Raw genomic sequence first — 27,375 nt, 5'->3', positions numbered from 1 at the left:
CCGCTGTGTACTCTGGGCAGCACCACCAGTGACAGCTGCGCTCTGCAGTGACATGGGAGCTGGTCACTGGCGCGTCTTAGCCAATCACATATCCGAGTACGGCAGCGACAGCCAATCAGTGCCTGTTTTCTGGGACCGGCCCCCTCAGCGCTTACAGCTCAGAGTCCCGGAAGCAGCGGGCAGGTGCAGAGTGAGCCGACGTTCCCTGCAGTACACAGACCGCCGTCACCGCTGCATCCGGACTGTGGAGGGCGCTGTCCTATGGAGGGGTGGAGGTAAGGAGCAACTGCGCCACAGGAGCCATTAGCCAGGCTGGGTGTAGCACTACACGTCCCAGCAAGGCTGTGCTCCTATCCGGGGACTGCAGCCACAGTCATCTCCGCAATTATCTGGGTCCCCAGGGTTTGGGATTCAATTTCAAGTGTCAAGGGACATCTTCAATAGTCATGGAAAAGAGAAGCTAGCAGGCATTAACCCTTGAGGTGCAGGATGACAGGGTGCAGGTCTGGCCATGCAACCATAGAAGTCAATGTAAATCTCATGTCAGGTATGGATTGTAATGAAGTTAGATGGACATAAATGACAAGATATAATGTATGTTCCCTCTAGATATTAAAGGGGTACTCCGGGACTTAGTGTTTGATGGTCTGACCTCAGGATCGGCCGTGTCCTGCCTGGACTCGTGAGTGTAAGGAGGACATTGGGAAGACGGAGAAGCAGTCCGCTGCGCATTTCTCTCTGTGATCGGGAGCGCTCTGCTGATCATTAACAGGGCTGTCCGAATTATCATTTTTTTATTGTTGCAAACTCACAGGAGCCTGTTAAAATAGTAAAAAAAAAAAAACTTTAAAGGGATTCTGTCACCTCTTTTTACCCTGTAGAGATGCGGACATGCACAGCTAGATCGCCGCTAGCATGTCCGCAATATACCAGTCCCATATTTTATATATATGTAAATCAGCCTGGTAAGGAGCCCGAGGGGCTGCACTAAGCGTTCTGGAGCCCATCCATGCCCCCCTGTGAAGGAGCCCAGCACCGCCTGCATCCACGAATCTCCTCCTGCTCACTGAAGTCAGATCGCCATAATCTCATCTTGCGCATGCGCAGTTCCTTCCCTGAGGCAGCACAGGGAAAGAACACTGTCGGCACTGCGCATGCGCGAGTTCGCCCATCGCGAGATTACGGCGATTTGACTTTGTGAGCAAGGAGGAGACTCGTGGATACAGGCGATGCTGGGCTCCTTCACAGGCGGGCATGGCTGGGCTCCAGAGCGCTTAGTGCAGCCCCTTGGGCTCCTTACCAGGCTGATTTACATATATATAAAATCATTTTTTACACTCAATAAAACCACTCAGAGATATGGGACAGGTATATTGCGGACATGCTAGCGGCGATCTAGCCGTGTATGTCCGCATCTCTATAGGGTAAAAAGAGGTGACAGAATCCCTTTTAATTTATCTTCCATAGCCCCTTTCAATCCAGATACCATAGCCCTCCGATCCAGAACCAGAGTGGAGGCATGGGATCTGCTCAGTGCATAGCTAGAAATGACAGGCCCCACCGCAACCCCGACTCCTGTGGCTAGTCAAGATCGTTCTCTCAGACGAGGCCCGGCCGTTTCCTAAATGTCACTGTATATAATGTCATTGTATAATACTGCTGAGGGGGCCCTGACAATAAAATCTTTTACTCCTCCCCCTGGGTGGGCTCCTACCGAGTTCGGGCCCCAAAGTAGCCGTTTCCCCTATAGCTATGTCCCTGGATCTGCTAGGTAAGTAATGATCACTTCTTTGTTAAAGGGCATCTGCCACCAGCGTCCTCCCTTTCCAGCTGTTTGCACAGACACCTAGCTGGGGTTCACCTGATTAAAATGCTGTTTTTCTTTTGTTGATCTGAGGCTCCATTGCCGAGTTATGATGTATTTTTTAAATATGCAAATGAAGCCTTTGTAGTGATGGGAAGTTTGAATCTTTTAAATGAATCGGTTCATTCAAAAGAACCGATTCATTAATCGAATCTTCGATTCACTTGCTGAGTCGGCTGACAAGCAAGTGAACAGAAGCCCAGGGGGGAAAACTCAGGACCGGAGGGGTAATTAATATAACTAAAATTGTTGCAGACCAGGTGGGTCGGGGGGGCCCAGCCTTTACTCTAGGATCATGTTACACAAGACCTGCTAACCTCACACTGCGCTGGATCCGCTCAGTCAGATGAATCGACTCCTCCAGTTCAGTGAAAGGAATTGATTCAAAAGAACGATTTGTTCAAGAACTGGACATCTCTAAGCCTTTGGTGCAATCAGGGCGTCACTCTGGCTTTTGTTGCACCCAAGCTCTGCTCCTCTCTGTGGCCAGCCCCTCCCTCGCTGTTTTGATTGACAGGGCCAGGCAGTGGCAAAAAGCAGCCAGGGAGAGTCTGGCCAGAGAAATGAGTGGCGCTTGGATGCAACAAGAGCAATAGTGTTGCCCTCATTGCACCAAAGTCCTAATTTGCATATTAAAACAAAAGTATCACAACTCAGGAAAGGAGCATTGGATCAACAAAACAAAAAACGCGTTTTAATCGGGTGAACCACAGCTATGTGTCTATGCAAACAATAGGATGGAAAAGTCTGTCACCTACTTTTAGCGCTCATATCTCGTTATTGCGCAGTTCCCCCTCATTTAAACAGTACCTTTATTGTATATGTCTCATGTAGAGAAGCTTAAAAAACGAGCTTATAACCATATGCTAATTAGGTTTGCCCAGTAGGGCTGCAGTAAATGATTATTTTAGAAATCGAGTATTCTACCGATTTATTTTTACGATTAATCGAGTACTCTAATAAGAAAAAATGAATTGACTGTTTTCCTTTATAAAAACTCATCAGACCCCCTGCCATCAGTCCCCAACAGCCTTCGTTCCCCCCTGTGCCATCAGCTCCGTTCCCCCCAGTGCCATCATCTCCCCCCCCCGTGCCATCAGCTCCGTTCCCCCCAGTGCCATCATCTCCCCCCCCCCAGTGCCATCAGCTCCGCTCCCCCCAGTGCCATCAGCTCCACTATCCCCCAGTGCCATCAGCTCCACTATCCCCCCGTGCCATCAGCTGTTCCTGGTGGCCTTTTGACTGGAACTATTCTCTGTGATTCTCTGGTTGGAGCCATTCATGGAAGCAGTCTGGTTGGCACTATACAGGTGGCTGCTCTAGCTGCCATCATTTATGGTGACACAAACTGGCACTAGTCATATAGTCATAGAAGCACTCTGACGCCCTTTCTTTTTTATTTTTTTGGGGCACCCTGGCTGGCACCATTTCTGGGCACCTTTACTTCCTTTCTTGTATTATCCTGGGATCTCGAGGACAGGCCTCCTGCAATCTGGCGCTGCCGCTACCACACACAGCTTCTGTCCCAGCACCCAGAGCTGTGCCCGTCCATGCAGCCTGCCCTCCTCCTGACACCCGGAGTGCACAGCATCATTGGTTGCTATGCCGCTGGGCTCCCGGCCATAGTTGCGCCCCCACCCCCTAGCTGTCACAACTTACCTTTCCAGCAGGGGCGCCGCCGACACTCCATCGTTCCGCGCTGCTCTGGGCCTGAGGTCACACAGTGGGTCAGGTCATGGCGTGTGTACGTCAGGAGGTCAGTGCAGCGCGGGACTATGGGCGTGCTGTGGAGTGTCTGGAGGCCCCCTGCTGGAAAGGTGAGTATTGCGGGCCAGCGGGAGACCACGGAGCAGGAGTAATAGCAAGCTCTTCACTCCCGCTCCATTGTCACGTGACACAAACGAATCCTCGATGCAAAAAATTTGCTTCAAGGATTTTTTTGTGTCAAGTTACTCGATTTAATTGAGTACTCGTTGCAGCCCTAGTGCCCAGGGGTGGTGTTATGGCCACAAGTGCCCAGGCCTCTCGCCAATGTGCCCACCCAACCTCTCCGCTTGCAGTTGTCTGCCACCCTGCCATCCTCGTTCGTCATCCTCCTCTGCCTCTGAGATCTCGAGCGCGCGCTGTCCACCGCCGAACTAGGAGGGCAGGGCGGGTCAGAGGACTGCAAGGGGAGTGGTTAGGCGGGCACATCAGCGAGGGGCCTGGAGACTAGCGGCCATAACGCCGCCCCTGGGAACTTGTGAGACCTAATTAGCATATCATTATAAACTTGTTTTTTCATCTTCTCTACATGAGACATATACAATAAAGGTACTGTTTAAATGAGGGGGAACTGCGCAAAAACACAATATGAGCGGTCTAGAGCGCTAAAAGTAGGTGACGGACTCCCTTTAAGCATTCTCTGTAGTAAGAGGTCCCCGTTAAGTTGAATGATGCTCTGCTGAGTGTATAATCATTATAATAAGGTAGGGGTTGACGTTAATTTACCTATATGGCGGATTTAGGTCAGAGCGGCGTTGGTGCTATAAACGGCTATTTCTTACTAACCTTTCCCGCTCCTACTTCACAGCACAATGACTCGGGGCGCTGTGGGAATTTGCTGCCTCCTTCTATTTTTGACCTTCAGTAGAAACCTGGAAGGAACATTTTTTTTGTCCTGTCTTTTTACTTATTCTTCACATGACTGCATACGGTAAAATAGCGATTTCTTATAGATTGTGGCGTCTGTGCTGGAAGTCCTCCCGCTGCATGAGATATAGCATTGTGCCGCTGGTTAGGTAATCTGCTGTTGTGCTATATTACGGTAATTTGCTCAGTAACAATATTGCTCTCCTATACAGAAGTGCGGTTTACTGTATGTGCCATGTACAGACGTGACGTGTTCATACAGACGTGACCTGTCACACTTCGGCACAGGTAGAGACTGCTCTACAATGTACGACGGCGCCGACCTGGCGTAGGCTGCTCCACAGTTTGGATATGCCCCCATTGTCTGATAGGTGCAGGTCCCAGCTGTGGGGGAGCCCCGAAAGTGGTGGAGAGCGCCCTGCGCATGCGCAGCTGCCCTCCATTCATTTTCTATGGGGTCGCTAAAAATAGTCAAGTTCTGGCTCGGCGATTTCCACCAGGCCCATAGAAGTGAATGGGAGCGGTGGGCGAGCATGTGCGGTACGTTCCCATTCACGTCTATGGGTAGAGAGCGCTCTATGGTGGCCGGACCGGAGTCCTCCAGTCACCACTTTGCGGGGCTCCGGTCCCGATATAGGTGCGCGTCCCACTGCTGGGACCCGCACCGATAAGACAGCGATATTACCCCTTTAATGTAAAGAATGAAAATCAGACCTAATCTGGTACGTGGCAACCACTTTCACAAATAATTTAGAAAAAAAAGGGCAGGTGGCGCTAAACAGATAGTGAATAGCTCAGCGGCTTTACAAAATTTTTAAATACATGCAATTACAAATGTATTCAGATCCAGGTGCTGGTTTGGAAACTGCATTTTCCGTGGGAAAACCCTTTTAAAGAGGGTTCCTAGAACTTAAATACTATTGGCCTATACTCAGGGTAGGTCACCAGTATGAGATTAGTAGGGGTCTGCCAACTTGGCACCCCTGCCATTCAACTGTTTGGGGCAGGTGCCTGAAACGATAGAGTAGACAGAAGGCTGCAGCTCAGCAACCGTTCACTTGAATAGGAGCTGGGCTGCAGTACCCTGGTGTGGGCACTAGACGGTGGACAGAACCTTGCGCCACCTGTTCCGTCTACTGTAGTGTTTCCAGTGCCTGCCCAAAACAGCTGATCTGTGGGGGAGCCAGGTGTCAGACCCCTACTAATCTGATACTGATGACCTATCCTGAGGTCATCAGTATCTAAGTACTGAAAATGGAAATGATGAGCCGCAAGGAAAGCCTGCAGAAATTGGCAGGCAGATAATAACATGGCACACGTGCTGTGTCCATATGTCATAAGCATGAACACGTGTAACACGGCTGTGATCAACAAACCTGTATAGGCAGATACAAGCTCCTTGATTAGTAATTTGGTGAGAAATTCTGCATTAATGAGACATTCGTCAGGACTCGCAGGACTTTACCGCTTACAAAATCTTTGTGTTTTGCAGAATGAACCGGTGTTGAGATGGGCTGCTGGCGTCTTGGAGTTTTAGTGCCTTGTAAGTCGCAATGGCTTCAGAGATGGAGAAGGCCGATGCTCTCCTCCAGACAATCAGCACTGCGTCCGTGGCCTCCAGTCTAGGGTTGGGCGTCTTCTGCTTCTTGGCAGACAAAGTGCAGCAAGCGCCTTTCATCCAGCAAAATGATTGGCTTCGAGCCATGTCCGACAGCGCAACCCATGGTGTGATTGGCATGTGGTCGTGGGCCATCGTCGTTGGCCTCCGGAAGAGAAGTGACTTCTGTGAAGTTATTCTTGCTGGATTCTTTGCCTGTATCATAGACTTGGACCACTTCTTCATTGCCGACTCCTTCTCATTAAAGGTCAGTGACTCCATGACTTAAATAAAATATTACCTCCCTGAGCACACAGTAATGCGCAAATCCATCCTAGACATATTATATGTTGTTGGTAGATATCGGGGGGCTAGCTAAGGGACGACCAGATATGTGCCGTCATGCTGCGTGCCAGGAGGAGCTTCAACAAACTCTACCTTGACCAAGTGATTTAGATATAGGGCTAGGGTGGTGATTTTAATCCTTTCCCAGAGTAAGGCCCCATGCACACGGCCGTTGTTCACAGCCGTGTGCGGGCCGTGTTACCGCGGCCTGGATCCCTCCTGAGAGCAGGAGCGCACGGCGTCACTGGTTGCTATGACGCCGTGCGCTCCCTGCTGCCGGCACAGTACAGTAATACACTGGTATAGATCATACCAGTGCATTACTGTATTGCGGCGGCAGCAGGGAGCGCACGGCGTCATAGCAACCAGTGACGCCGTGCGCTCCTGCTCTCAGGAGGGATCCAGGCCGCGGTTCCACGGCCCGCACACGGCTGTGAAACACGGCAGTGTGCATGGGGCCTAAGGCCTAGTTCACACGAACGTATGGCTTTTATAGTTTTTTGCGGTCCGTTTTTCACGGATCCGTTGTTCCGTTTTTGAGTTCCATTGTGTTTCTGTTTTTCCGTTTCGTTTTTTCCGTATGCCATGTACAGTATACAGTAATTACATAGACAAAATTGGGCTGGGCATAACATTTTCAATAGATGGTTCAGAAAAAATGGAACGGATACGGAAGACATACGGATGCATTTCCGTATGTGTTCCTTTTTTTGCGGACCCATTGACTTGAATGGAGCCACGGAATGTGATTTGCGGCCAAATACAGGACATGTTCTATCTTTCAACGGAACGGAAAAACGGAAATGCAGAAATGGAATGCATACGGAGTACATTCCGTTTTTTTTGCGGAACCATTGAAATGAATGGTTCCGTATACGGAACACAAAAAAACGGCCCATACACTCGCAAAAAAAAACCGTTTGTGTGAACTAGGCTAAAGAAAATCCTAACTACTGATTCATTGTGAACATTAAAACCCCTGGAAGGTCACCTGTTACATAAATCTTCTACACCTTGTTTTTTGGAGGTTACCTGTTACAGAAGTCTCCTGCACCTTGTATTTTGGAGGTTACCTGTTACAGAAGTCTCCTGCACCTCGTATTTTGGGGGTTACCTGTTACAGAAGTCTCCTGCACCTTGTATCTTGGAGGTTACCTGTTACAGAAGTCTCCTGCACCTTGTATTTTGGAGGTTACCTGTTACATAAATCTTCTACACCTTGTATTTTGGGGGTTACCTGTTACAGAAGTCTCCTGCACCTTGTATCTTGGAGGCTTCTGTACGATTGCATGGGTTGTAAGGATTATAAAAACATGGCTGCTTTCTTCCAGGAACACCTCCTCATCTGTGCATGGGGTGTGTCTGGCATTGCACTTAAAGGTTTTGTTTCACTTCAGAAAATGGCATTTATCATGTCGAGAATGTTAAAACAAGGCACTTACTAATGTATTGTGATTGTCCATATTACCTCTTTTGCTGGCCAGATTCATTTTTCCATCACATTATAAATTGCTTGTTTCCATGATTGCGACCACCCTGCAATCCAGCAGTGGTGGTCATGCTTGCAAAGTAAAGTGCCAGCCTCTCTGGTGGCTGGGACCGTGGGAGTACACCTAAGCTGGTGCTTTTCCAATAGTGTGTAAGCATGGCCACCTCTGCTGGATTGCTGGGTGGTCATAACCATGGAAACAAGCAGTGTATAATGTGATGGAAAAATGAATCTAGCCAGCAAAGGAGGCAATATGGCCAATCACAATACATTAGTAAGTGGCTTGTATATTAACTTTCTCTACATGATAAATGCCATTTACTGAAGTAAGACAACGCCCTTAAGTGAATGGGGCTGTTAAGATAGTTTGACAAGTGTTCAGCCCAAAGCTATCTGTAGTCTTCGGTGACAGTTGGGAGACCCTCATACATAATAATTGTCTGATTCTGTTGATATTTAATATGTATGGCTCCAGGGGCTATCCCATGATTGATGTAAAAATAGAACATGACTATCACTTTCTAACAAAGCTAGAACCAGCCCTGTACCTCACATAGATCCAGAGGTCTCCCTATTCATTGCTCTGCTACATTTATATCAAGATGACAGCCAAATGGGTGTGTTCTTTCTGCTGCAACTCTCAAGGAAGTTGAAAGATGGAACTGAGCATCCACCATAGCGAGGTGGACAGAGGAATAAGAAACAAAGCAAACAGCAGGTGGCGCTATACAGATATATTTTACTGAATAACTCTTGGGCTATACAAAAATTTTTATTACACGCAATTACAAAAGTATTCAGATCCAGCTGCTGGTTTGAAAACTGCTGAATATTTTTCGTGGGACAACCCCTTTAAGTAGCAGGATAGAGCCCACACCTGAACCATCATGGCCAGTAAAAAAGCTTGCGAGCCATTGGCAAACGGCATGACCACCGATCAGAACATCTTCAGGACAGCAGGACATCTCATATATGCCATAAAATAAGGAGGTCTATGTGGTGACACATGACGGGTCACCCTTCTCTGCACTGGAAGGAAGAAGCGGGGGTGTGACGAATACCGCACCTTGCTGCCACCGGACGTCAAATACGTAGAGCCAGCGAGATACGGTATAGTCACTTGTTACCAAGGCATGACGTTACGCCATCCCTGAGGAGCAGGTAAGGTCAGCTTGGTACAGTGTTCACAAACCTCTCCTGTCCACACGGGCACAGAAGGGCAACAATCTGAGGGAGTGAAACAGCGCTTCCTCAGCCCGGGAAGACTGCCACCAGCTTCTCGTTTGATATAAGCCCGTTCCCATTCACGTCTATGGGTAGAGAGCGCTCTGTGGTGGCCGGACTGGAGTCCTCCAGTCACCACTTTGCGGGGCTCCGTTCCCGATATAGGTGCGCGTCCCACCGCTGGGACCCCCACCGATAAGATAATGGGGGCGTATCCTAGCGATATTACCCCATTGTCTGAGATGATACAACCCCTTTAATTATATAGGGTGAGAAACCAACCCGCAGTAGCGTATAACTAGGCTGAAACACGGACGTGGGGATTCGTGATCGAAATGCCAGAACAGCGAAAGATTTAATTATATATTTAATTGCCTTAAGGGCTCACTAGACATAACACTATACACACAAAGAATATATACAGTGGTCTGAGGTTACAAATACAGATGATGGGGTACAACCAGGGAGCAGAGCAAAAGTCAGTTCACCAGGCATATGAGTCCTTTGGGTTGTGATGAGTTCTTAGCTGTAGTCACATGGGAGGCAGTGATGTCAGCAGTTTGCAGGTCCCTCTAAACACATGGCACGATGTGACCCCCCCCCCCCCCCTTTAGAGAAAAGACTCGCCCGCTTGCTGGCACAAGCCTTTTGACCTGTAGCCGGCCCCTCCCGGCCTCTTCCCACTCCCCCTCTTCTGGGGCTGGAAGCAAATGAGTCACAAAACCGATTAGGGCTCATGGCTTCCCCCTGCCGGATCCGTGCTGTCTGAATGGAGGTGAGAAATTTTGTGCAAATGGCCTTCTTCGCCAGGACCTCCTGTGGAGTTCTCTGACCTATATCGCATATATGAAATAATAGTCCATTTGTAGGGGTGTAGCTATAGGGGAAGCAGCCGCTAAGGGGCCCACCCAGGAGGAGGACTAAAAGATTTTATTTTCAGAGCCCCCTCAACAGTATTATACAATGACATTATCTACAGACACTGTAGGAAACGGACTGAGCTGCTGCCGGGCCTTGTCTGAGTCGCTTGGGGGGGGGGGTCATTAAAAAACTTGTTGTGGGGCCCAGTCATTCCTAGTTACGCCACTGTACATTTCTAAATAAATGCTGACCCCACTGCGTACTTGCAGCAATGAGACGACTTAGGTTTTGTTTTTGCAGCCTGGATGTTCAGTCGTCAGAAATAGGTCATCTTTCCTCAAAGCTGCTGAATATTTGATAGAAAAGGCGTCTGGAATTTTATTTGTGAGTGCGGCTTTCAGTTGTCCTTCAGACTGGCATGTTGAGAGTTATATTACATATCACATAAAGGGGAAGTACTCGAAATACTAGAATGCAAAATATATTGTTTCATATTAAAAATACTGGAGTAATAAAAGGCCGCGTTCACACTTTGTGCTGTACTGCAGTTTTTGTGCTGCGTTTCAGTGCAGGAAACGTCTGATCTGCACACACATGTGCAGATTCGGCACTGAGACCAATCGGAGTTCTCATTTTTCATGGCGGTATAAGAAGTTAAAGGGGTTGTCCAGGTTCAGAGCTGACCCGGACATACCTCCATTTTCACCCAGGCAGCCCCCCTGACATGAGCATCGGAGCAGTTCATGCTCCGATGCTCTCCTTTGCCCTGCGCTAAATTGCGCAGGGCAAAGGCATTTTTCTGAGTTCCGGTGACGTACCGGGGCTCTCTATGGGGCTGACAGGAACCCCGGTGACGTCACCGGCACTGATGGGCGGGATTTGGCTCTGCCCTAGCCAGTAAAACGGCTAGGGCAGAGCTAAAGCCCGCCCCTCAGAGCCGGTGACGTCACCGAACACACCGCTGGGCGGAAGTTACCTGCCCGGCAGTGTGTTATTGAAAACACAAGAGCCCGTGCCCTGCGCGATCTAGCGCAGGGCACTGGAGCGCATCGGAGCATGAGATGCTCCGATGCTAGGCTCAGGGGGGCTGCCGGGGTGAAAATAAGGGTATGTCCGGGTTCAGCTCTGAACCCGGACAACCCCTTTAAAAGTAAACTCAGATTGGTTGCTATGGGCAACAAAGACCGGTTTACTCTAAGGCAGTTTTGATAAATGAGGCCCTTTGAGGAAGAGTTATAACAATTGTCTAAAGTGTTCTATCACATCATGGGAAGTGGGTGTGGCTTCACTGAAAGGGACAGATTTTAAATGCGCCAAAATGTTGGTGTATTTGTGGAGTAAATGGATGGAATTCTAGCATTAATTTGGTGCAGAATTTACAATACTCCAAACTTATAAAAGTGCATGCGCCATAAAGTAAATCTGTCTAATATTAACCCCTTAACCACTCCTGTCTCCCTCCTCTCTTCCTGCTCGCTGCTGCTATATCTATGGCGAGCATAGGTCATCAATATTAAAATCCCGGAGAAAGCCTTTAAGACGCATAGTGATACCTCATAAAATACTTATTAATTAACATTCACCATGTCTACTTTATGTTGGCATAATTTATATTTTTTTTTTTATGACTTTCACCTGACAGGGTGGATCACGTGATATTTTTATAGAGTCGGTCGTTACAGACGCGATACCAAATATGTCTATTTATAATTTTTTAAGTTTTACACATTAAGAGCATGTTTTTGTGTTGCCATTTTCTTACAGCCATATTTTTGACAAAATTTCTGGCTATGGTCTTGTGTAAGGGTCAGTTTTTTTTTGTGGGATGAGGTGATGTTTTTAGGGTAAATGCACACGATCAGGATTGCGTGCGGAAAATCCACACCGCAGGTCATGTACATTGTATTCTATGAGAATTTGAATTTCTCATGCACACGATGCAGATTTTTTATTTTTTTTTGTGCGGATTTTGACCTATGGAATAGATTTTAAAATCTGACCGGATTTTCTCTATTCACTTCAATGGGGAGTTTAAAATCCGCATCAAATCTGCCCGTAAATCCGCACCAATTGAAGCGGAATGACCGCATGGATTTTTATGTCACTTTTTTCCGTATTTTATTTTTTCTTCTATTTTTAACAATTTTGAAATGACTTAATTGGGGAAAAAGGGCACTTTTGTACATGTGAAATTTTTTTATTTTTTATAAAGCACTTTTATTTTTACTTCTGGAGGACATTTAACATCACTTTATTTTTATTTTTTTAATACTGATTTCTCCTGTAACTGGGACTGATATAGTAACCCCAGTTACAGGGACATTACAACCCCCAGAGAGCTCAGTGTTGGACCCCGAACTACAGGTTGCACCTTAGCTAGCCACTCGGAAAAGGTTATCTGAGCTTGGCGAACCTATTTAAAGCGAATAGTGCCCTGTGAGGACCCGTTAGTGACTCTGTTGTCACACCTTCACCTCGTTATGTCTCACCACTACAGGAGGCCAGTAGACTGTAATGAGGGTGTCACTGGCTCCATAGCTGTGATATATGGATGTTCCCACAACCTCTGTGCTGCGAGTCTGTTTCACCTTGTAGAAATCACGGAGAATAGTAGAAATTACAGTATTTTTTAGCTTTTTGAGTAAGGCCTCATGCACACCACCGTAGGTTTGGTCCACATCCGCTTCACATATTTTGTGGATCGGATGCGGACCCATTCATTTCAGTGGGGCTGTGTGCTGTCCGCATCCGTATTTCCGTTTTGTGGTCCTGCAAAAAAATTGATCATGTCATATTCTTGTCCGTTTTAACTCTGAGAGCCTGAACCGCAAAAATAAAACCGAATACACACATGCCGTTTTTGATGCCGTGTCAGTAAGCAGTGGATCCAGTGGGAAGGAGAAGAAGTCCTTACCTTATACAGGTCCTTCTCAAAAAATTAGCATATTGTGATAAAGTTCATTATTTTCTGTAATGTACTGATAAACATTAGACTTTCATATATTTTAGATTCATTACACACCAACTGAAGTAGTTCAAGCCTTTTATTGTTTTAATATTGATGATTTTGGCATACAGCTCATGAAAACCCAAATTTCCTATCTCAAAAAATTAGCATATTTCATCCGACCAATAAAAGAAAAGTGTTTTTAATACAAAAAAAGTCAACCTTCAAATAATTATGTTCAGTTATGCACTCAATACTTGGTCGGGAATCCTTTTGCAGAAATGACTGCTTCAATGCGGCGTGGCATGGAGGCAATCAGCCTGTGGCACTGCTGAGGTGTTATGGAGGCCCAGGATGCTTCGATAGCGGCCTTAAGCTCATCCAGAGTCTTGGGTCTTGCGTCTCCCAACTTTCTCTTCCCAATATCCCACAGATTCTCTATGGGGTTCAGGTCAGGAGAGTTGGCAGGCCAATTGAGCACAGTAATCCCATGGTCAGTAAACCATTTACCAGTGGTTTTGGCACTGTGAGCAGGTGCCAGGTCGTGCTGAAAAATGAAATCTTCATCTCCATAAAGCTTTTCAGCAGATGGAAGCATGAAGTGCTCCAAAATCTCATGATAGCTAGCTGCATTGACCCTGCCCTTGATAAAACACAGTGGACCAACACCAGCAGCTGACATGGCACCCCAGACCATCACTGACTGTGGGTACTTGACACTGGACTTCAGGCATTTTGGCATTTCCCTCTCCCCAGTCTTCCTCCAGACTCTGGCACCTTGATTTCCGAATGACATGCAACAGTCCAGTGCTGCTTCTCTGTAGCCCAGATCAGGCGCTTCTGCCGCTGTTTCTGGTTCAAAAGTGGCTTGACCTGGGGAATGCGGCACCTGTAGCCCATTTCCTGCACACGCCTGTACACGGTGGCTCTGGATGTTTCTACTCCAGACTCAGTCCACTGCTTTCGCAGGTCCCCCAAGGTCTGGAATCGGTCCTTCTCCACAATCTTCCTCAGGGTCCGGTCACCTCTTGTCGTTGTGCAGCGTTTTCTGCCACACTTTTTCCTTCCTACAGACTTCCCACTGAGGTGCCTTGATACAGCATTCTGGGAACAGCCTATTCGTTCAGAAATTTCTTTCTGTGTCTTACCCTCTTGCTTGAGGGTGTCAATGATGGCCTTCTGGACAGCAGTCAGGTCGGCAGTCTTACCCATGATTGCGGTTTTGAGTAATGAACCAGGCTGGGAGTTTTTAAAAGCCTCAGGAATCTTTTGCAGGTGTTTAGAGTTAATTAGTTGATTCAGATGATTAGGTTAATAGCTCGTTTAGAGAACCTTTTCATGATATGCTAATTTTTTGAGATAGGAATTTGGGTTTTCATGAGCTGTATGCCAAAATCATCAATATTAAAACCATAAAAGGCTTGAACTACTTCAGTTGGTGTGTAATGAATCTAAAATATATGAAAGTCTAATGTTTATCAGTACATTACAGAAAATAATGAACTTTATCACAATATGCTAATTTTTTGAGAAGGACCTGTATTTCCACTGTCTTTTGAAATCACTCCTTAAGGCTTGTTCCACAGGGGTTTTCCGGCAGGGTGCGATGTGTGACGCAAATGCATAGCATCTGGACTAAATCCTAGTTTTCACGCATCATTTCTGCGTTCAGGAAAAATCGCAGCCTGTTCTATATTCTGCGTTTTTTCATGCAGCTCTTTTTCCATAGAAGTGAATAGGACTTCAGTCGGTTGCTAGGAGATGTAGATTGTTATTCTTCAGGGTTTTTTTTTTTTTCATGAGCGTGAAAAATGCATCAAAAAGCACCAAAGTGCAGAAAACCCTATTGCAGACAAGACAGTTTTTTTTTTTTTTCCTGAACAGACCTTGAAAGAATCCGTAACACTCGTGTGAAAGAGGCCTAACCTAGCTAAAAAAAAAAGCTGCATCAAAACGTACATGTATGATATCAGCCTTACAGAGCAGAACTGGAGCAGGTTGGGGCGCTGATCACAGGCAATTGTAGTAATTCTTGCATATTACATGACATGGCTGCTTCAGTAAATACTTGTGTTTCCCACGACGCAACAATTCTGCATCATCATTTCCTGCAAGACCATGTTGTACTGTTCCTCTGTTATTCCCCCTGACAACTCGGTGTTACCATTTCCCTTGTCAAAGGAAAGGTTTGGCCCTACACAGTCTTGCACTGTCAACACTGATTAGACAGGGTCTGACAGGAGGACACCCTCAACTGGTTACACCCAGTTGTTAATGAATTCATAAATTCCAAGAGGAGTAACAGAGGAACTCCACAATGCCCAGCTGTAACAGATGCTCCAGAATTGCCAGATCATGGATCATTTACTAATACAGACATGTCTAGTTATCTTTAATAGTATCATAGAGTATCTCAGGGGTGTCATCATGTTAAAGCAGTGAACTGACCATTAAAGGGGTGCCTGGCCAGTAAATAAAAAATGATGAAAAAAATATGTCATACTCGCCTAACTGATCATCCTTCCCCACATTCTCCAATGCCTCTTGGGTCACCTGCCGTCTTCTACTTATACAAAGCAGAGTATTAGACCTGAATACACCAGTGTCAGAACTGCGCTGAAATTGTATACCCTATAATCCCGAATACTAGACCCTGGGCTATGGCAGGCTACAGTGCTGCCTGGGCAGAGAGTTACTAAGTTATAGATGGAATTGGGATTATGTTTGGGGTTCTCCAATATGTGCCCCTCATCAGTGGGGTGAATTTCCCACAGAAAGCCGTACACCTGTGTCATTGTGTTTACATGGGCGCAGAAGCAGTGCCTGTGCCATCACCGCTGGAGCTTGGCTGTGAATAACAGCTAGACTACAGGATCGGAGATAACTCCAGTGCTGGGTGTTTAGCCTCTTAGATGCCACGGTCAAAAACGACTGTTGAATCTAAGTGGTTAGACAGAGGGAGGGAGCTCCCTCTTCCAAACCATCCACCCTCCACAACATGGTCATGGTGTGCCAATGTGTGCTATGGCAGCCGGGGGGACCTAACAATGGTTGTCAGGACTGCCATCTTGGTACACCGCTTATGTAATGACTTGAAATAAATGATCACATTATGTAGCCCACATAGTAAGTGCCATAAAAATAAAGAATAATAAACAACAGTGCTGCTTTTGTTCATCCAGCCTCCCAAAAATAAGAGTCAACTCATTCCATGTAAAACAAGCCCTTACGTGGGGCTGTCAGAATGTAACTATAAAAAAACAGGTTTGGTTGTTCGAGGGGTTATCCCATTATTAATGTAAAAAATTAAACTGAAACCCCTTATAGTACATGACAATCTCTTTCTAACAAGGCTAGAATCAGCCCTGTACCTCACATGGATCCACAGATCTCCCCATTCATTGCTCTGCTAGATTTATTTCGAGCTGGCAGCTCAGGGGCGTGTCCTTTCTGCTGCATCTCTTGATCTATCACAGGTCAGGGAGTATGTCCTTTCTACCGATCACCTGGCATGTCCTCTCTCTTTCCTTGTAATAGTCACAGATTCTAACAACAGATACAGCTGGTGGCAGGTGGAAGATGGAACTGAGCACGTGTGACCACTTTATTGAGGTGGACAGAGCGTAAGGAAAAGAACAAACAGCAGGTGGCACTATTCAGATACATTTTATTGAATAACTCTGTGGCTATACAAAATTTTTAATTACATGCAATTACAAAAACATTCCGATCCAGGGGCTGGTTTGAAAAATGTAGAATATTTAAGAGGTAAAATTGTTGAGTACAGGCTCAGTGACACCTAAAACCTTGCGTGCGCCCCTGGTCTGGTTTCTTGAATGCAGGTGATTACTGGTTCTTCTAAGGCCTCATGCACACAGCCGTATTTTTTGCGGCTAGCAGATTGACCCCTTCATTTCTGTGGGGGCATGCACACATCCCCATGTATTGTGGATCCGTGTGGCCGTTCCACAAATTATAGGACGTGTCCTATTCTAGTCCATACTGCAGACGAGAGCAGTCCTATATATTGAGGAGAATAAGAAGAAGGTAGAACGCACTCGGGAGATTCTGTGGTTTGCGGATCCATGGTTTGCGGACCAAAATATGGACAAGGTCGTGTTCATGGAGCCTAAGATTGTATCTGGTAGATCTCGCCTATACAGCCCGCAGGCTACAGAGCGAGTAGATGAGAAAAGCAGTCTGACCGCGTAGTCCGCACGGGACGCTGCAGGAAACCTCCGCTTTCTGCCCTTATAAAATATGTATTGATGGCAGATTGTCAGGGTGCCTTTTACCGGGGTCAGGCCGAGACGAGGTGAAATGTTAATTGAGCGTCTGTAGCAAAATGAAAACACGCAGCCTGCTGATGCGCCATGTGGATGGTTTCCATAGAAACAGAGGAGAGGATCAAAGAAGAAAACCGTGCGTGTAGCCGGCCAGAGAGGATATCTGATTCATTTCGGTACAGTACCTCCATCAGCGGGAATGAGTGTCTTTTTTTTCTCTCTCTTCCCTACAGTAGCAAATATTTAACCCGTTCAAGACCTGGGACATTTATCCCATTCCTGACAGATCGTTTCCTGTTTATTAGTACATGCAACTTTTTTTTCTGTTCGTTTATGTAGATAATTTTTGTGCCTTTTGTTCGTTGAGACATGGGGCTTTATTTTTTTATTTATTTTTTTAAACTCGTTTTATTGAAGTTTAACAAGAAAGGCATGTTACATTATCACAAGTAAAGAAGTAGCAGATCCAGGTTCAATCCCACGCAGGGGACATAGTACAAGCACAGCAGTACAAGACAGTATTGCATTAGATCCGGTACAACAAGGAGATGTACAAGTCAGGTGTCGTTTATAGACCACGAGGTAGAAGAGGCAGGTGCCTCAATGCATATAGACATTATACTACACATCGGCAACCGAATACATACAAGCGTTGTGCACAGTCAAAGGGGACGCACACCATTCACCCCACACTGTCAAACTTTTGTGGGCACTTCCTGTGAATATAGACAACCTTTTCCATGCTTACAGCCTGATTGACCAACGCTTTCCATTGACCCAGTGTAGGTGCTCTATCATCCATCCATCTCAGGGCAACGGCTTTCCTGGCAAAGAATAGGGTTTCGCTCAGAAGAATCCTATGGTGATGACCCCAAACTTCCTCATCTAGGATGCCGAGTAAGCAACTCTTTGGGCACAGCGGTACTGCATTTGGGACTATTGCGGATAGCACCCCTACCACAGCTTCCCAGAAGCCCCTTAAGTACGAGCAGTCCCACATGAGATGCCAGAAGTCTGCCCCGTCCTGATGACACCTGTGACACCTATTATGTGACAATCTGCCCATTTTTTTTTACTTTTTTTTTTGCATATTTCTTTTTATACCTGGTGGGGGAAAAAGGGAAAAATAGTCTGTGTCTGACATCTGTTTTCATTTTTATTAACTAAAATGCTCCTAAAATCTCCTTTCTATTACAGTTTTGACATAGGGATTATATAGTTTATGATCGGAAGCTGCAGCGCGACATTTTATTATTTATTAAAAAGGTTTTCTGAGACTATTTAGCTGATAGACCGGATAGATCGTCAGTATCTGATCGGTGGGGGTCCGACACCTCGGACCTCCGCCGATCAGCTGTTTGAGAAGGCATCGGTGCTCGTACTAGCTCTCTGGCTTGCCCCAGCATTTCCAAGGCCAGTGATGTCATGTTCATCGGTCACAAGGCCTAGGAGCATAGAAATGAACGGGGCTGAGCTGTGATACCAAGCACATCTGCTATACAATGTACAGGGAGTTGTTTGGGCGGGTCCAGTGGCGTAACTAGAAACGACTGGGCCTCACAGCAAATCTTTGAATGCCCCCCATGCCCAAGCAACTTCTTCTCAATCCCCTATTCCGCACAACCCCCATTCTTGTAGCTAGTTAAAACCTCTCTCTCGGACCAGGCCTGGCAGCCACTTCATCCGTTTCCTACAGTATCACTGTATATAATGTCAGTGTATAATACTATTGAGGGGGCCCGGACAATAGAATCTTTTAGTCCTCCTCCTGGGTGGGCCCCTTCTGAGTTCGGGCCCCAAAGTAGCCGCTTCTCCTGCTTCCCCTATAGCTACGCCCTTGGTCTGGTCCATAGACTGGAGAACTGGTGATGAAGGTCTTTACCGAACATAAAGCTGATACTGCCAGCTCCCCTTTCTTGTGTGTCTGACATAGGTTAAGGTTAATGGCACTTACCTAGGAAAACGCATCAGATAAATGTCAGGCGGACCGGTTGGGACAGTCAACCATCTAATATGTATGGGGCCTCCTAAAACTACTACAAGAGCAGATCTCAACTTCAACTGCCCGATTCTTCTGTTCTAAGCTGGCAGAGACTCGATCCCTGCTCCTCGTTTGTTAGCGGGGTCAGGAGACATAGCTATCAGCTGAAAACATTGTATTGTGTATGGCCAGCTTTATCTACAGTACATCCTGTATTTGTATTCTAAGCACAGTGATAACTTTTATACGATCCTGTATTTATAGGCTTGCGGTTACTGATGCTCTTTCCTTCTGTCCATAGGCTGCTCTCCACCTCCCTCACCGTCCTCCTCTCCACTGTTCAACCTTGATTCCTATCCTGGCCCTTGCCCTGAAGTTCCTCATGCAGCTTTTGAGGTTGAAGGACTCTTGGTGTTTCTTGCCTTGGATGTTGTTCATATCTTGGACTTCCCACCACGTCCGCGACGGAATTCGCCATGGACTCTGGCTGTGTCCATTTGGAAAGACTGGTCCGCTTCCATATTGGCTTTATGTGGCGATCACTGCTTCGCTCCCCAATCTGTGCTCCCTCGTCATGTACCTAACTGGAACGAGAGAAATGATGACCAAGAAGCACGGAATACACATCGATGTCTGAAGGAACGAGAGGACAAATCTTGATGGTTTAAAAAAAAAATGTTTACATTCCAGAAGATGTATGATGGTGGTCTACAGGTCTGCATTTCCTGTTACGTCCCATCAGCAGAATGCAAGCTGTTCTACAGTAGTGTGTAATCTGTATCTGCTGACTCGAGGCAATCACTCGCACACTAACACTATGTATACAATTGCCCAGTATATTCCTGCAGGGAACGAAGGTGTACCTACCGTACCTGAGCTTTCTTTTTTCAGAAACTGAGGTGTTACTTCCACATTTTGGATCTGAATATCAGATTTCGGAGTAAGAGAATATCACTATTTATTTAGTAATGCCATTGATTTTTAAGCTGACCTCTAATTTAGGAAAGTATAGAGAGGGGGATTAAGCACGGGACTGGAAGACATATATAAGTATTTAAAGTATATGTGTCACCAAAATATCTTTCTGCCAGTTAAAGCCTAATAGTAAAACACATCCCTTTTTTCTAATATGATTATATTTCCTGATTGTAGATTTTTTTTGTTCTATTTCCTGAACATGATTATGGGCGGTCATCTTGCCTGAGCTGTTCTTAGCAGCATTTATAGTGGTTTTCCGTGAGTTTTACACTGAGGACCTATCCCTTTCCCAGAGGCCTTCTCTCAGCTTAGCCTAAATCGTGTGAAGTCACTTTAACCGGTCACTTGGCCTAGGCTCGGCTCAGCCGCATTGAAGTGAATAGAGCTGAGCTGGGATACCAAGCATAGCCGCTATACAATGTACGGCACTGTGCTCAGTTTGCTGAGAGAAGGCCGCAGCACTACTGCGATCTTTTCCAAGATATGATGTACTATGGTAATTTCTGTTTATCCACATTGAGATTATGGGATTATTTTTTTAACCAAGGAGATTGAGATATATGTCTTTGTACATGCACAGCAGCAGTAGGCACATAAGACACTTTCCACTATTTACATGTTTTGCCTGGTAAGGCTACTTTCACACTGGCGTTTTGGTTTCCGTTTGTGAGATCCGTTCAGGGCTCTCAGAAGCGGTCCAAAACGGATCAGTTTTGCCCGAATGCATTCTGAATGGAAAAGGATCCGCTGAGAATGCATCAGTTTGCCTCCGATCAGTCTCCATTCCGCTTTGGAGGTGAACCGTTTTGGTGTCCGTCTGACAAAACTGAGCCAAACGTATCTGTTCCGACACACAATGTAAGTCATTAGGGACGGATCCATTTTCTATGACACAATCTGGCACAATAGAAAACGGATCCGTCCTCCATTGACTTTCAATGATGTTAAAGACGGATCCCTCTTGGCTATATTATAGGTAATACAAACGGATCTGTTCTGAACGGATGCAGACGGTTGTATTATCTGAACGGATCCATGACGGATCCGCAACAAACGCAAGTGTAAAAGTAGTCACAGGAAAATAAATGCCACTTTTACAGCAAATAGCACCCTCCCTTGTGGTCCCGTCTGGTTTGCTGGACTGCCTACAAAAATCAGAGCTTTAGGAAGTTACAATGAAACATAATTAATTTGGAATCTGGCCATTTCCTGACTGGATTCCTAATTTGTCAATTACCCCTTTATCTGTCATGATGTAAAATATAATCAGACTGCAGAAACTAAAGAAAATGTACTAAACCTTTCAGAATAGTGTTCATATACTAATGGTCAGAAAAGTAGAGCTTTACCTATAAAATAGATTCCAAAAAGTGAGATCCCATTAAGACGATACATTATTCACGTGTTAATAGTATAAATGTGAGAAGTAGTATTATATTATTAATAATATGATAGTGAGTGTCAGGAGGGGTATAACAAAATAGTATAAAGTCAACACTGGTAGGGGTGCCTCTTTTAAAGGAAGGATCCCTTACTTTTAAGCCTGAAATGTCACTATTTGGGAATTGATCAATGGAGCTACATTAATAAATTCACTACATTGTTCCAAAAATGTCAAGTCTGCTTTCTAACTGCACATTGGTGTCTATGCTGTGGATCTTCACAAACCTTTGCCTTTTTTATTTTTTATTTTGGGCACATATTACAGTTTACTTCCAGTGACAAATGGAATTTGCGACCCTGAAACAGAAAACAGGTATTAATGTGATCTGGTGTTTATTTTACCGTAAATCCTTTCATAGCTACCAAGATTTTCGATTTTTTGTTATGCCAGTGGCCCACTCCTGCCGCCTTACTCCTCCCGGCCGGTACAGCCACCAGAGCGCTCACCATCCCTCCTCGGTTGGGTCTCCAGTGGTCAGAAACTGCAGGCATCATATTGCTCTCTGGTGGGTCTGGCCACCAAAGCAGCGTGGCTCTGTCCGTTCCACCCAAACTGAGGCCTGCTCAGGCTCTCATTGCCCGTAGCATGCACCTTAATCTTCCCCAGCCTATGAGATCCCACCTCCAGATATTTAAGGCACTGTGGGAGGGTGCCTGAGCAATAATGTTTCTAGCTTGCTAGTTCCCTGTGAATGTACTCTAGGGGTGGGCGATATGTGATATAAATTTGGGCCACGATATGGATTTTCGCCATATCGCCTATATCACCGGACCGCGATATGATCGCGCTCTCTGCGTGCACCATTTTCTCCTGAGCCGGCCGGCACAGTGGAGGGAGAAGGAGGGAGTCCCTTCCTCCCCACTGTGCGCGGCTGCCGCTAAATACCAATGAGGACAGTGTAGGAGGGGAGGGACTGTGGCCACTGCGCCACCAATGAATGTGCCGGCTATATCCCACAGGGTCCCCCTCCTCCCCCCCATCATTGGTGGCAGTGGGCAGTTCCGATCGGATTCCCAGCAGTGTAATGCTGGGGCTCCGATCGGTTACCATGGCAGCCAGGAGTCACGCTACTGAAGCCCTGGCAGCCATGGTATGTTAGTGAGCAGCATTATACTCACGTGCTCCGTGGCCACCGGGCGCTCCTTCTTCTGTCTGTGCGTCGGATTGCTAATGCTTACAGCATTAGCAATGCGCCGCACAGACCTATGAGAAGAAGGAGCAACCGGCGGCCACGGCGCACGTGAGTATAATGCTGCTCACTAACATACCATGGCTGCCAGGGCTTCAGTAGCGTGACTCCTGGCTGCCATGGTAACCGAACTGCCCACTGCCACCAATGATGGGGTGGAGAGGGGGACTCTGTGGCCACTGCCACCAATGATTAATACTGGGGAGGGAGGGGGGAATGGGTTTGCGTTACCAGAGGGGGCGGATCAGAGGCTGGGGGGGGGCAGATCAGAGGCTGGGGGGGGCAGATCAGAGGCTGGGGGGGGCAGATCAGAGGCTGGGGGGGGCAGATCAGAGGCTGGGGGGGCAGATCAGAGGCTGGGGGGGCAGATCAGAGGCTGGGGGGGGCAGATCAGAGGCTGGGGGGGGCAGATCAGAGGCTGGGGGGGGGCAGATCAGAGGCTGGGGGGGGGCAGATCAGAGGCTGGGGGAGCAGATCAGAGGCTGGGGGGGCACATGAGAGACTGGGGGGCACATGAGAGGCTGGCGCCATGGTCAGCTCCCTGCTGTTGTGTGCACAAAGAACAGGGCAGCAGGGAGAGTGTAAAGTCCTATTCACCCTAATAGAGCTCTATTAGGGTGAATATGACAAGGGTTCTAGCCCTTAACCACTTCAGCCCCGCTAGGTGAAACCCCCTTCATGACCAGAGCACTTTTTACTAGGGCTGCAGCTAACGATTATTTGAATAATCGATTAGTTGCCGATTAATTTCTACGATTAATCGATTAATCGGGAAAAACGACAAAATTACAAAACAGAGGTTTATATGATCTTACTTGAAAAATTATGTTCAAAGGCCATATTAAAACAAATTGTGGACGACACTTATGGGGGATCTGTGGACGACACTTATGGGGGATCTGTGGACGACACTTATGGGGGATCTGTGGACGACACTTATGGGGGATCTGTGGACGACACTTATGGGGGATCTGTGGACGACACTTATGGGGGATCTGTGGACGACACTTATGGGGGATCTGTGGACGACACTATTATGGGGGATCTGTGGACGACACTATTATGGGGGATCTGTGGACGACACTATTATGGGGGATCTGTGGACGACACTTATGGGGGATCTGTTGACGACACTTATGGGGGATCTGTGGACGACAATTATGGGGGGATCTGTGGACGACATTTATGGGGGGATCTGTGGACGACACTTATGGGGGGATCTGTGGACGACACTTATGGGGGGATCTGTGGACGACACTTATGGGGGGGGATCTGTGGACGACACTTATGGGGGGGGATCTGTGGACGACACTTATGGGGGGGGGATCTGTGGACGACACTTATGGGGGGGATCTGTGGACGACACTTATGGGGGGGATCTGTGGACGACACTTATGGGGGGATCTGTGGACGACACTTATGGGGGATCTGTGGACGACACTTATGGGGGATCTGTGGACGACACTTATGGGGGATCTGTGGACGACACTTATGGGGGGATCTGTGGACGACACTTATGGGGGGATCTGTGGACGACACTTATGGGGGGATCTGTGGACGGCGTTTATGGGGGATCTGTGGACGACACTATTATGGGGGATCTGTGGACGGCGTTTATGGGGGATCTGTGGACGGCGTTTATGGGGGATCTGTGGACGGCGTTTATGGGGGATCTGTGGACGGCGTTTATGGGGGATCTGTGGACGGCGTTTATGGGGGATCTGTGGACGGCGTTTATGGGGGATCTGTGGACGACACTTATGGGGGATCTGTGGACGACACTATTATGGGGGATCTGTGGACGGCGTAGTTATGGAGAGGGGGATATGTGCACTGTTATGGGCATAACAGTGCACAGATCCCTTTCCTCATAACAGTGCACAGACCCCCCTTCCCATAGCAGTGCCATACACAGACCCCCCCTCCTCCCCATAGCAGTGCTATACACAGATCCTCCCCCCTCCCCATAGCAGTGCTATACACAGACCCCCCTTCCCCCTAACAGCCCCGGCGCTTGCATCTTTATTTTACCTTTTTACAATGACGCTCCCGCTCCTGTAACAGCCAGGCAGAGCGGACGGCGGCGTAACGTCACTCAATCACGTGACGCGCCTGCTCCGCCCACTTCATGAATGAAGGAGGCGGAGCAGGCGCGTCACGTGATTGAGTGACGTTACGCCGCCGTCCGCTCTGCCTGGCTGTTACAGGAGCGGGAGCGTCATTGTAAAAAGGTAAAATAAAGATGCAGCGCCCGCCCGCCCGCCCGAATAGCAACGAATCGGCGATTATTCGATAACTGGATTCGTCGACAACGAATCCAGTTATCGAATATAATCGATTACATCGATTAATCGTTGCAGCCCTACTTTTTACACTTCGGCACTACACTACTTTCACCGTTTATCGCTCGGTCATGCAACTTACCATACAAATGAATTTTACCTCCTTTTCTTCTCACTAATAGAGCTTTCATTTGGTGGTATTTCATTGCTGCTGGCATTTTTACTTTTTTTGTTATTAATCAAAATGTAACGATTTTTTTGCAAAAAAATGACATTTTTCACTTTCAGCTGTAAAATTTTGCAAAAAAAACGACATCCATATATAAATTTTTCGCCAAATTTATTGTTCTACATGTCTTTGATAAAAAAAAATGTTTGGGCAAAAAAAAAATGGTTTGGGTAAAAGTTATAGCATTTACAAACTATGGTACAAAAATGTGAATTTCCGCTTTTTGAAACAGCTCTGACTTTCTGAGCACCTGTCATGATTCCTGAGGTTCTACAATGCCCAAACAGTAGAAAAACCCCACAAATGACCCCATTTCGGAAAGTAGACACCCTAAGGTATTCACTGATGGGCATAGTGAGTTCATATAACTTTTTATTTTTTGTCACAAGTTAGCGGAAAATGATGATGATTTTATTTTTTTTATTTTTTCTTACAAAGTCTCATATTCCACTAACTTGCGACAAAAAATAAAAAATTCTAGGAACTCGCCATGCCCCTCACGGAATACCTTGGGGTGTCTTCTTTCCAAAATGGGGTCACTTGTGGCGTAGTTATACTGCCCTGGCAATTTAGGGGCCCAGATGTGTGAGAAGTACTTTGCAATCAAAATCTGTAAAAAATGACCGGTGAAATCCGAAAGGTGCACTTTGGAATATGTGCCCCTTTGCCCACCTTGGCAGCAAAAAAGTGTGACACATCCGGTATCGCCGTACTCAGGAGAAGTTGGGGAATGTGTTTTGGGGTGTCATTTTACATATACCCATGCTGGGTGAGAAAAATATCTTGGTCAAATGCCAACTTTGTATAAAAAAATGGGAAAAGTTGTCTTTTGCCAAGATATTTCTCTCATCCAGCATGGGTATATGTAAAATGACACCCCAAAACACATTCCCCAACTTCTCCTGAGTACGGCGATACCAGATGTGTCACACTTTTTTGCTGCCAAGGTGGGCAAAGGGGCACATATTCCAAAGTGCACCTTTCAGATTTTGCAGGCCATTTTTTACACATTTTGATTGCAAGGTACTTCTCACACATTTGGGCCCCTAAATTGCCAGGGCAGTATAACTACGCCACAAGTGACCCCATTTTGGAAAGAAGACACCCCAAGGTATTCCGTGAGGGGCACTGCGAGTTCCTAGAATTTTTTATTTTTTGTCACAAGTTAGCGGAAAATGATGATTTTTTTTTTTTTTCTCTTTTTTCCTTACAAAGTCTCATATTCCACTAACTTGCGACAAAAAATAAAAAATTCTAGGAACTCGCCATGCCCCTCACGGAATACCTTGGGGTGTCTTCTTTCCAAAATGGGGTCACTTGTGGCGTAGTTATACTGCCCTGGCAATTTAGGGGCCCATATGTGTGAGAAGTACTTTGCAATCAAAATCTGTAAAAAATGACCGGTGAAATCCGAAAGGTGCACTTTGGAATATGTGCCCCTTTGCCCACCTTGGCATCAAAAAAGTGTCACACATCTGGTATCGCCGTACTCAGGAGAAGTTGGGGAATGTGTTTTGGGGTGTCATTTTACATATACCCATGCTGGGTGAGAGAAATATCTTGGCAAAAGACAACTTTTCCCATTTTTTTATACAAAGTTGGCATTTGACCAAGATATTTTTCTCACCCAGCATGGGTATATGTAAAATGACACCCCAAAACACATTCCCCAACTTCTCCTGAGTACGGCGATACCAGATGTGTGACACTTTTTTGCAGCCTAGATGCGCAAAGGGGCCCAAATTCCTTTTAGGAGGGCATTTTTAGACATTTGGATCCCAGACTTCTTCTCACGCTTTAGGGCCCCTAAAAAGCCAGGGCAGTATAAATACCCCACATGTGACCCCACTTTGGAAAGAAGACACCCCAAGGTATCCAATGAGGGGCCTGGCAAGTTCATAGAATTTTTATTTTTTTTGCATAAGTTAGCGGAAATTGATTATTTATTTTTTTTTCTCACAAAGTCTCACTTTCCGCTAACTTAGGACAAAAATTTAAATCTTTCATGGACTCAATATGCCCCTCAGC

General features: G+C 46.5%; 1 protein-coding gene across 1 annotated transcript; it reads left to right on the top strand.

Annotated features, from left to right (window-relative positions):
• Window positions 1–146: 146 nt before the first annotated feature.
• Window positions 147–20,952, top strand: TMEM267 (transmembrane protein 267). Its single transcript, XM_044276211.1, has 3 exons — window positions 147–275; window positions 5,988–6,360; window positions 19,527–20,952. Exons 2-3 carry the CDS (start codon window positions 6,049–6,051, stop codon window positions 19,860–19,862), a joined length of 648 nt encoding a protein of 215 aa, XP_044132146.1. The 5' UTR covers window positions 147–275; window positions 5,988–6,048; the 3' UTR covers window positions 19,863–20,952.
• Window positions 20,953–27,375: the final 6,423 nt, after the last annotated feature.

Source organism: Bufo gargarizans, chromosome 1 (assembly GCF_014858855.1).
Source record: "Bufo gargarizans isolate SCDJY-AF-19 chromosome 1, ASM1485885v1, whole genome shotgun sequence".
Taxonomy (NCBI): Eukaryota; Metazoa; Chordata; class Amphibia; order Anura; family Bufonidae; genus Bufo; species Bufo gargarizans.
The sequence above is the reverse complement of the archived record's forward strand: the minus strand, read 5'-3'. Positions and strand labels throughout refer to the sequence as shown.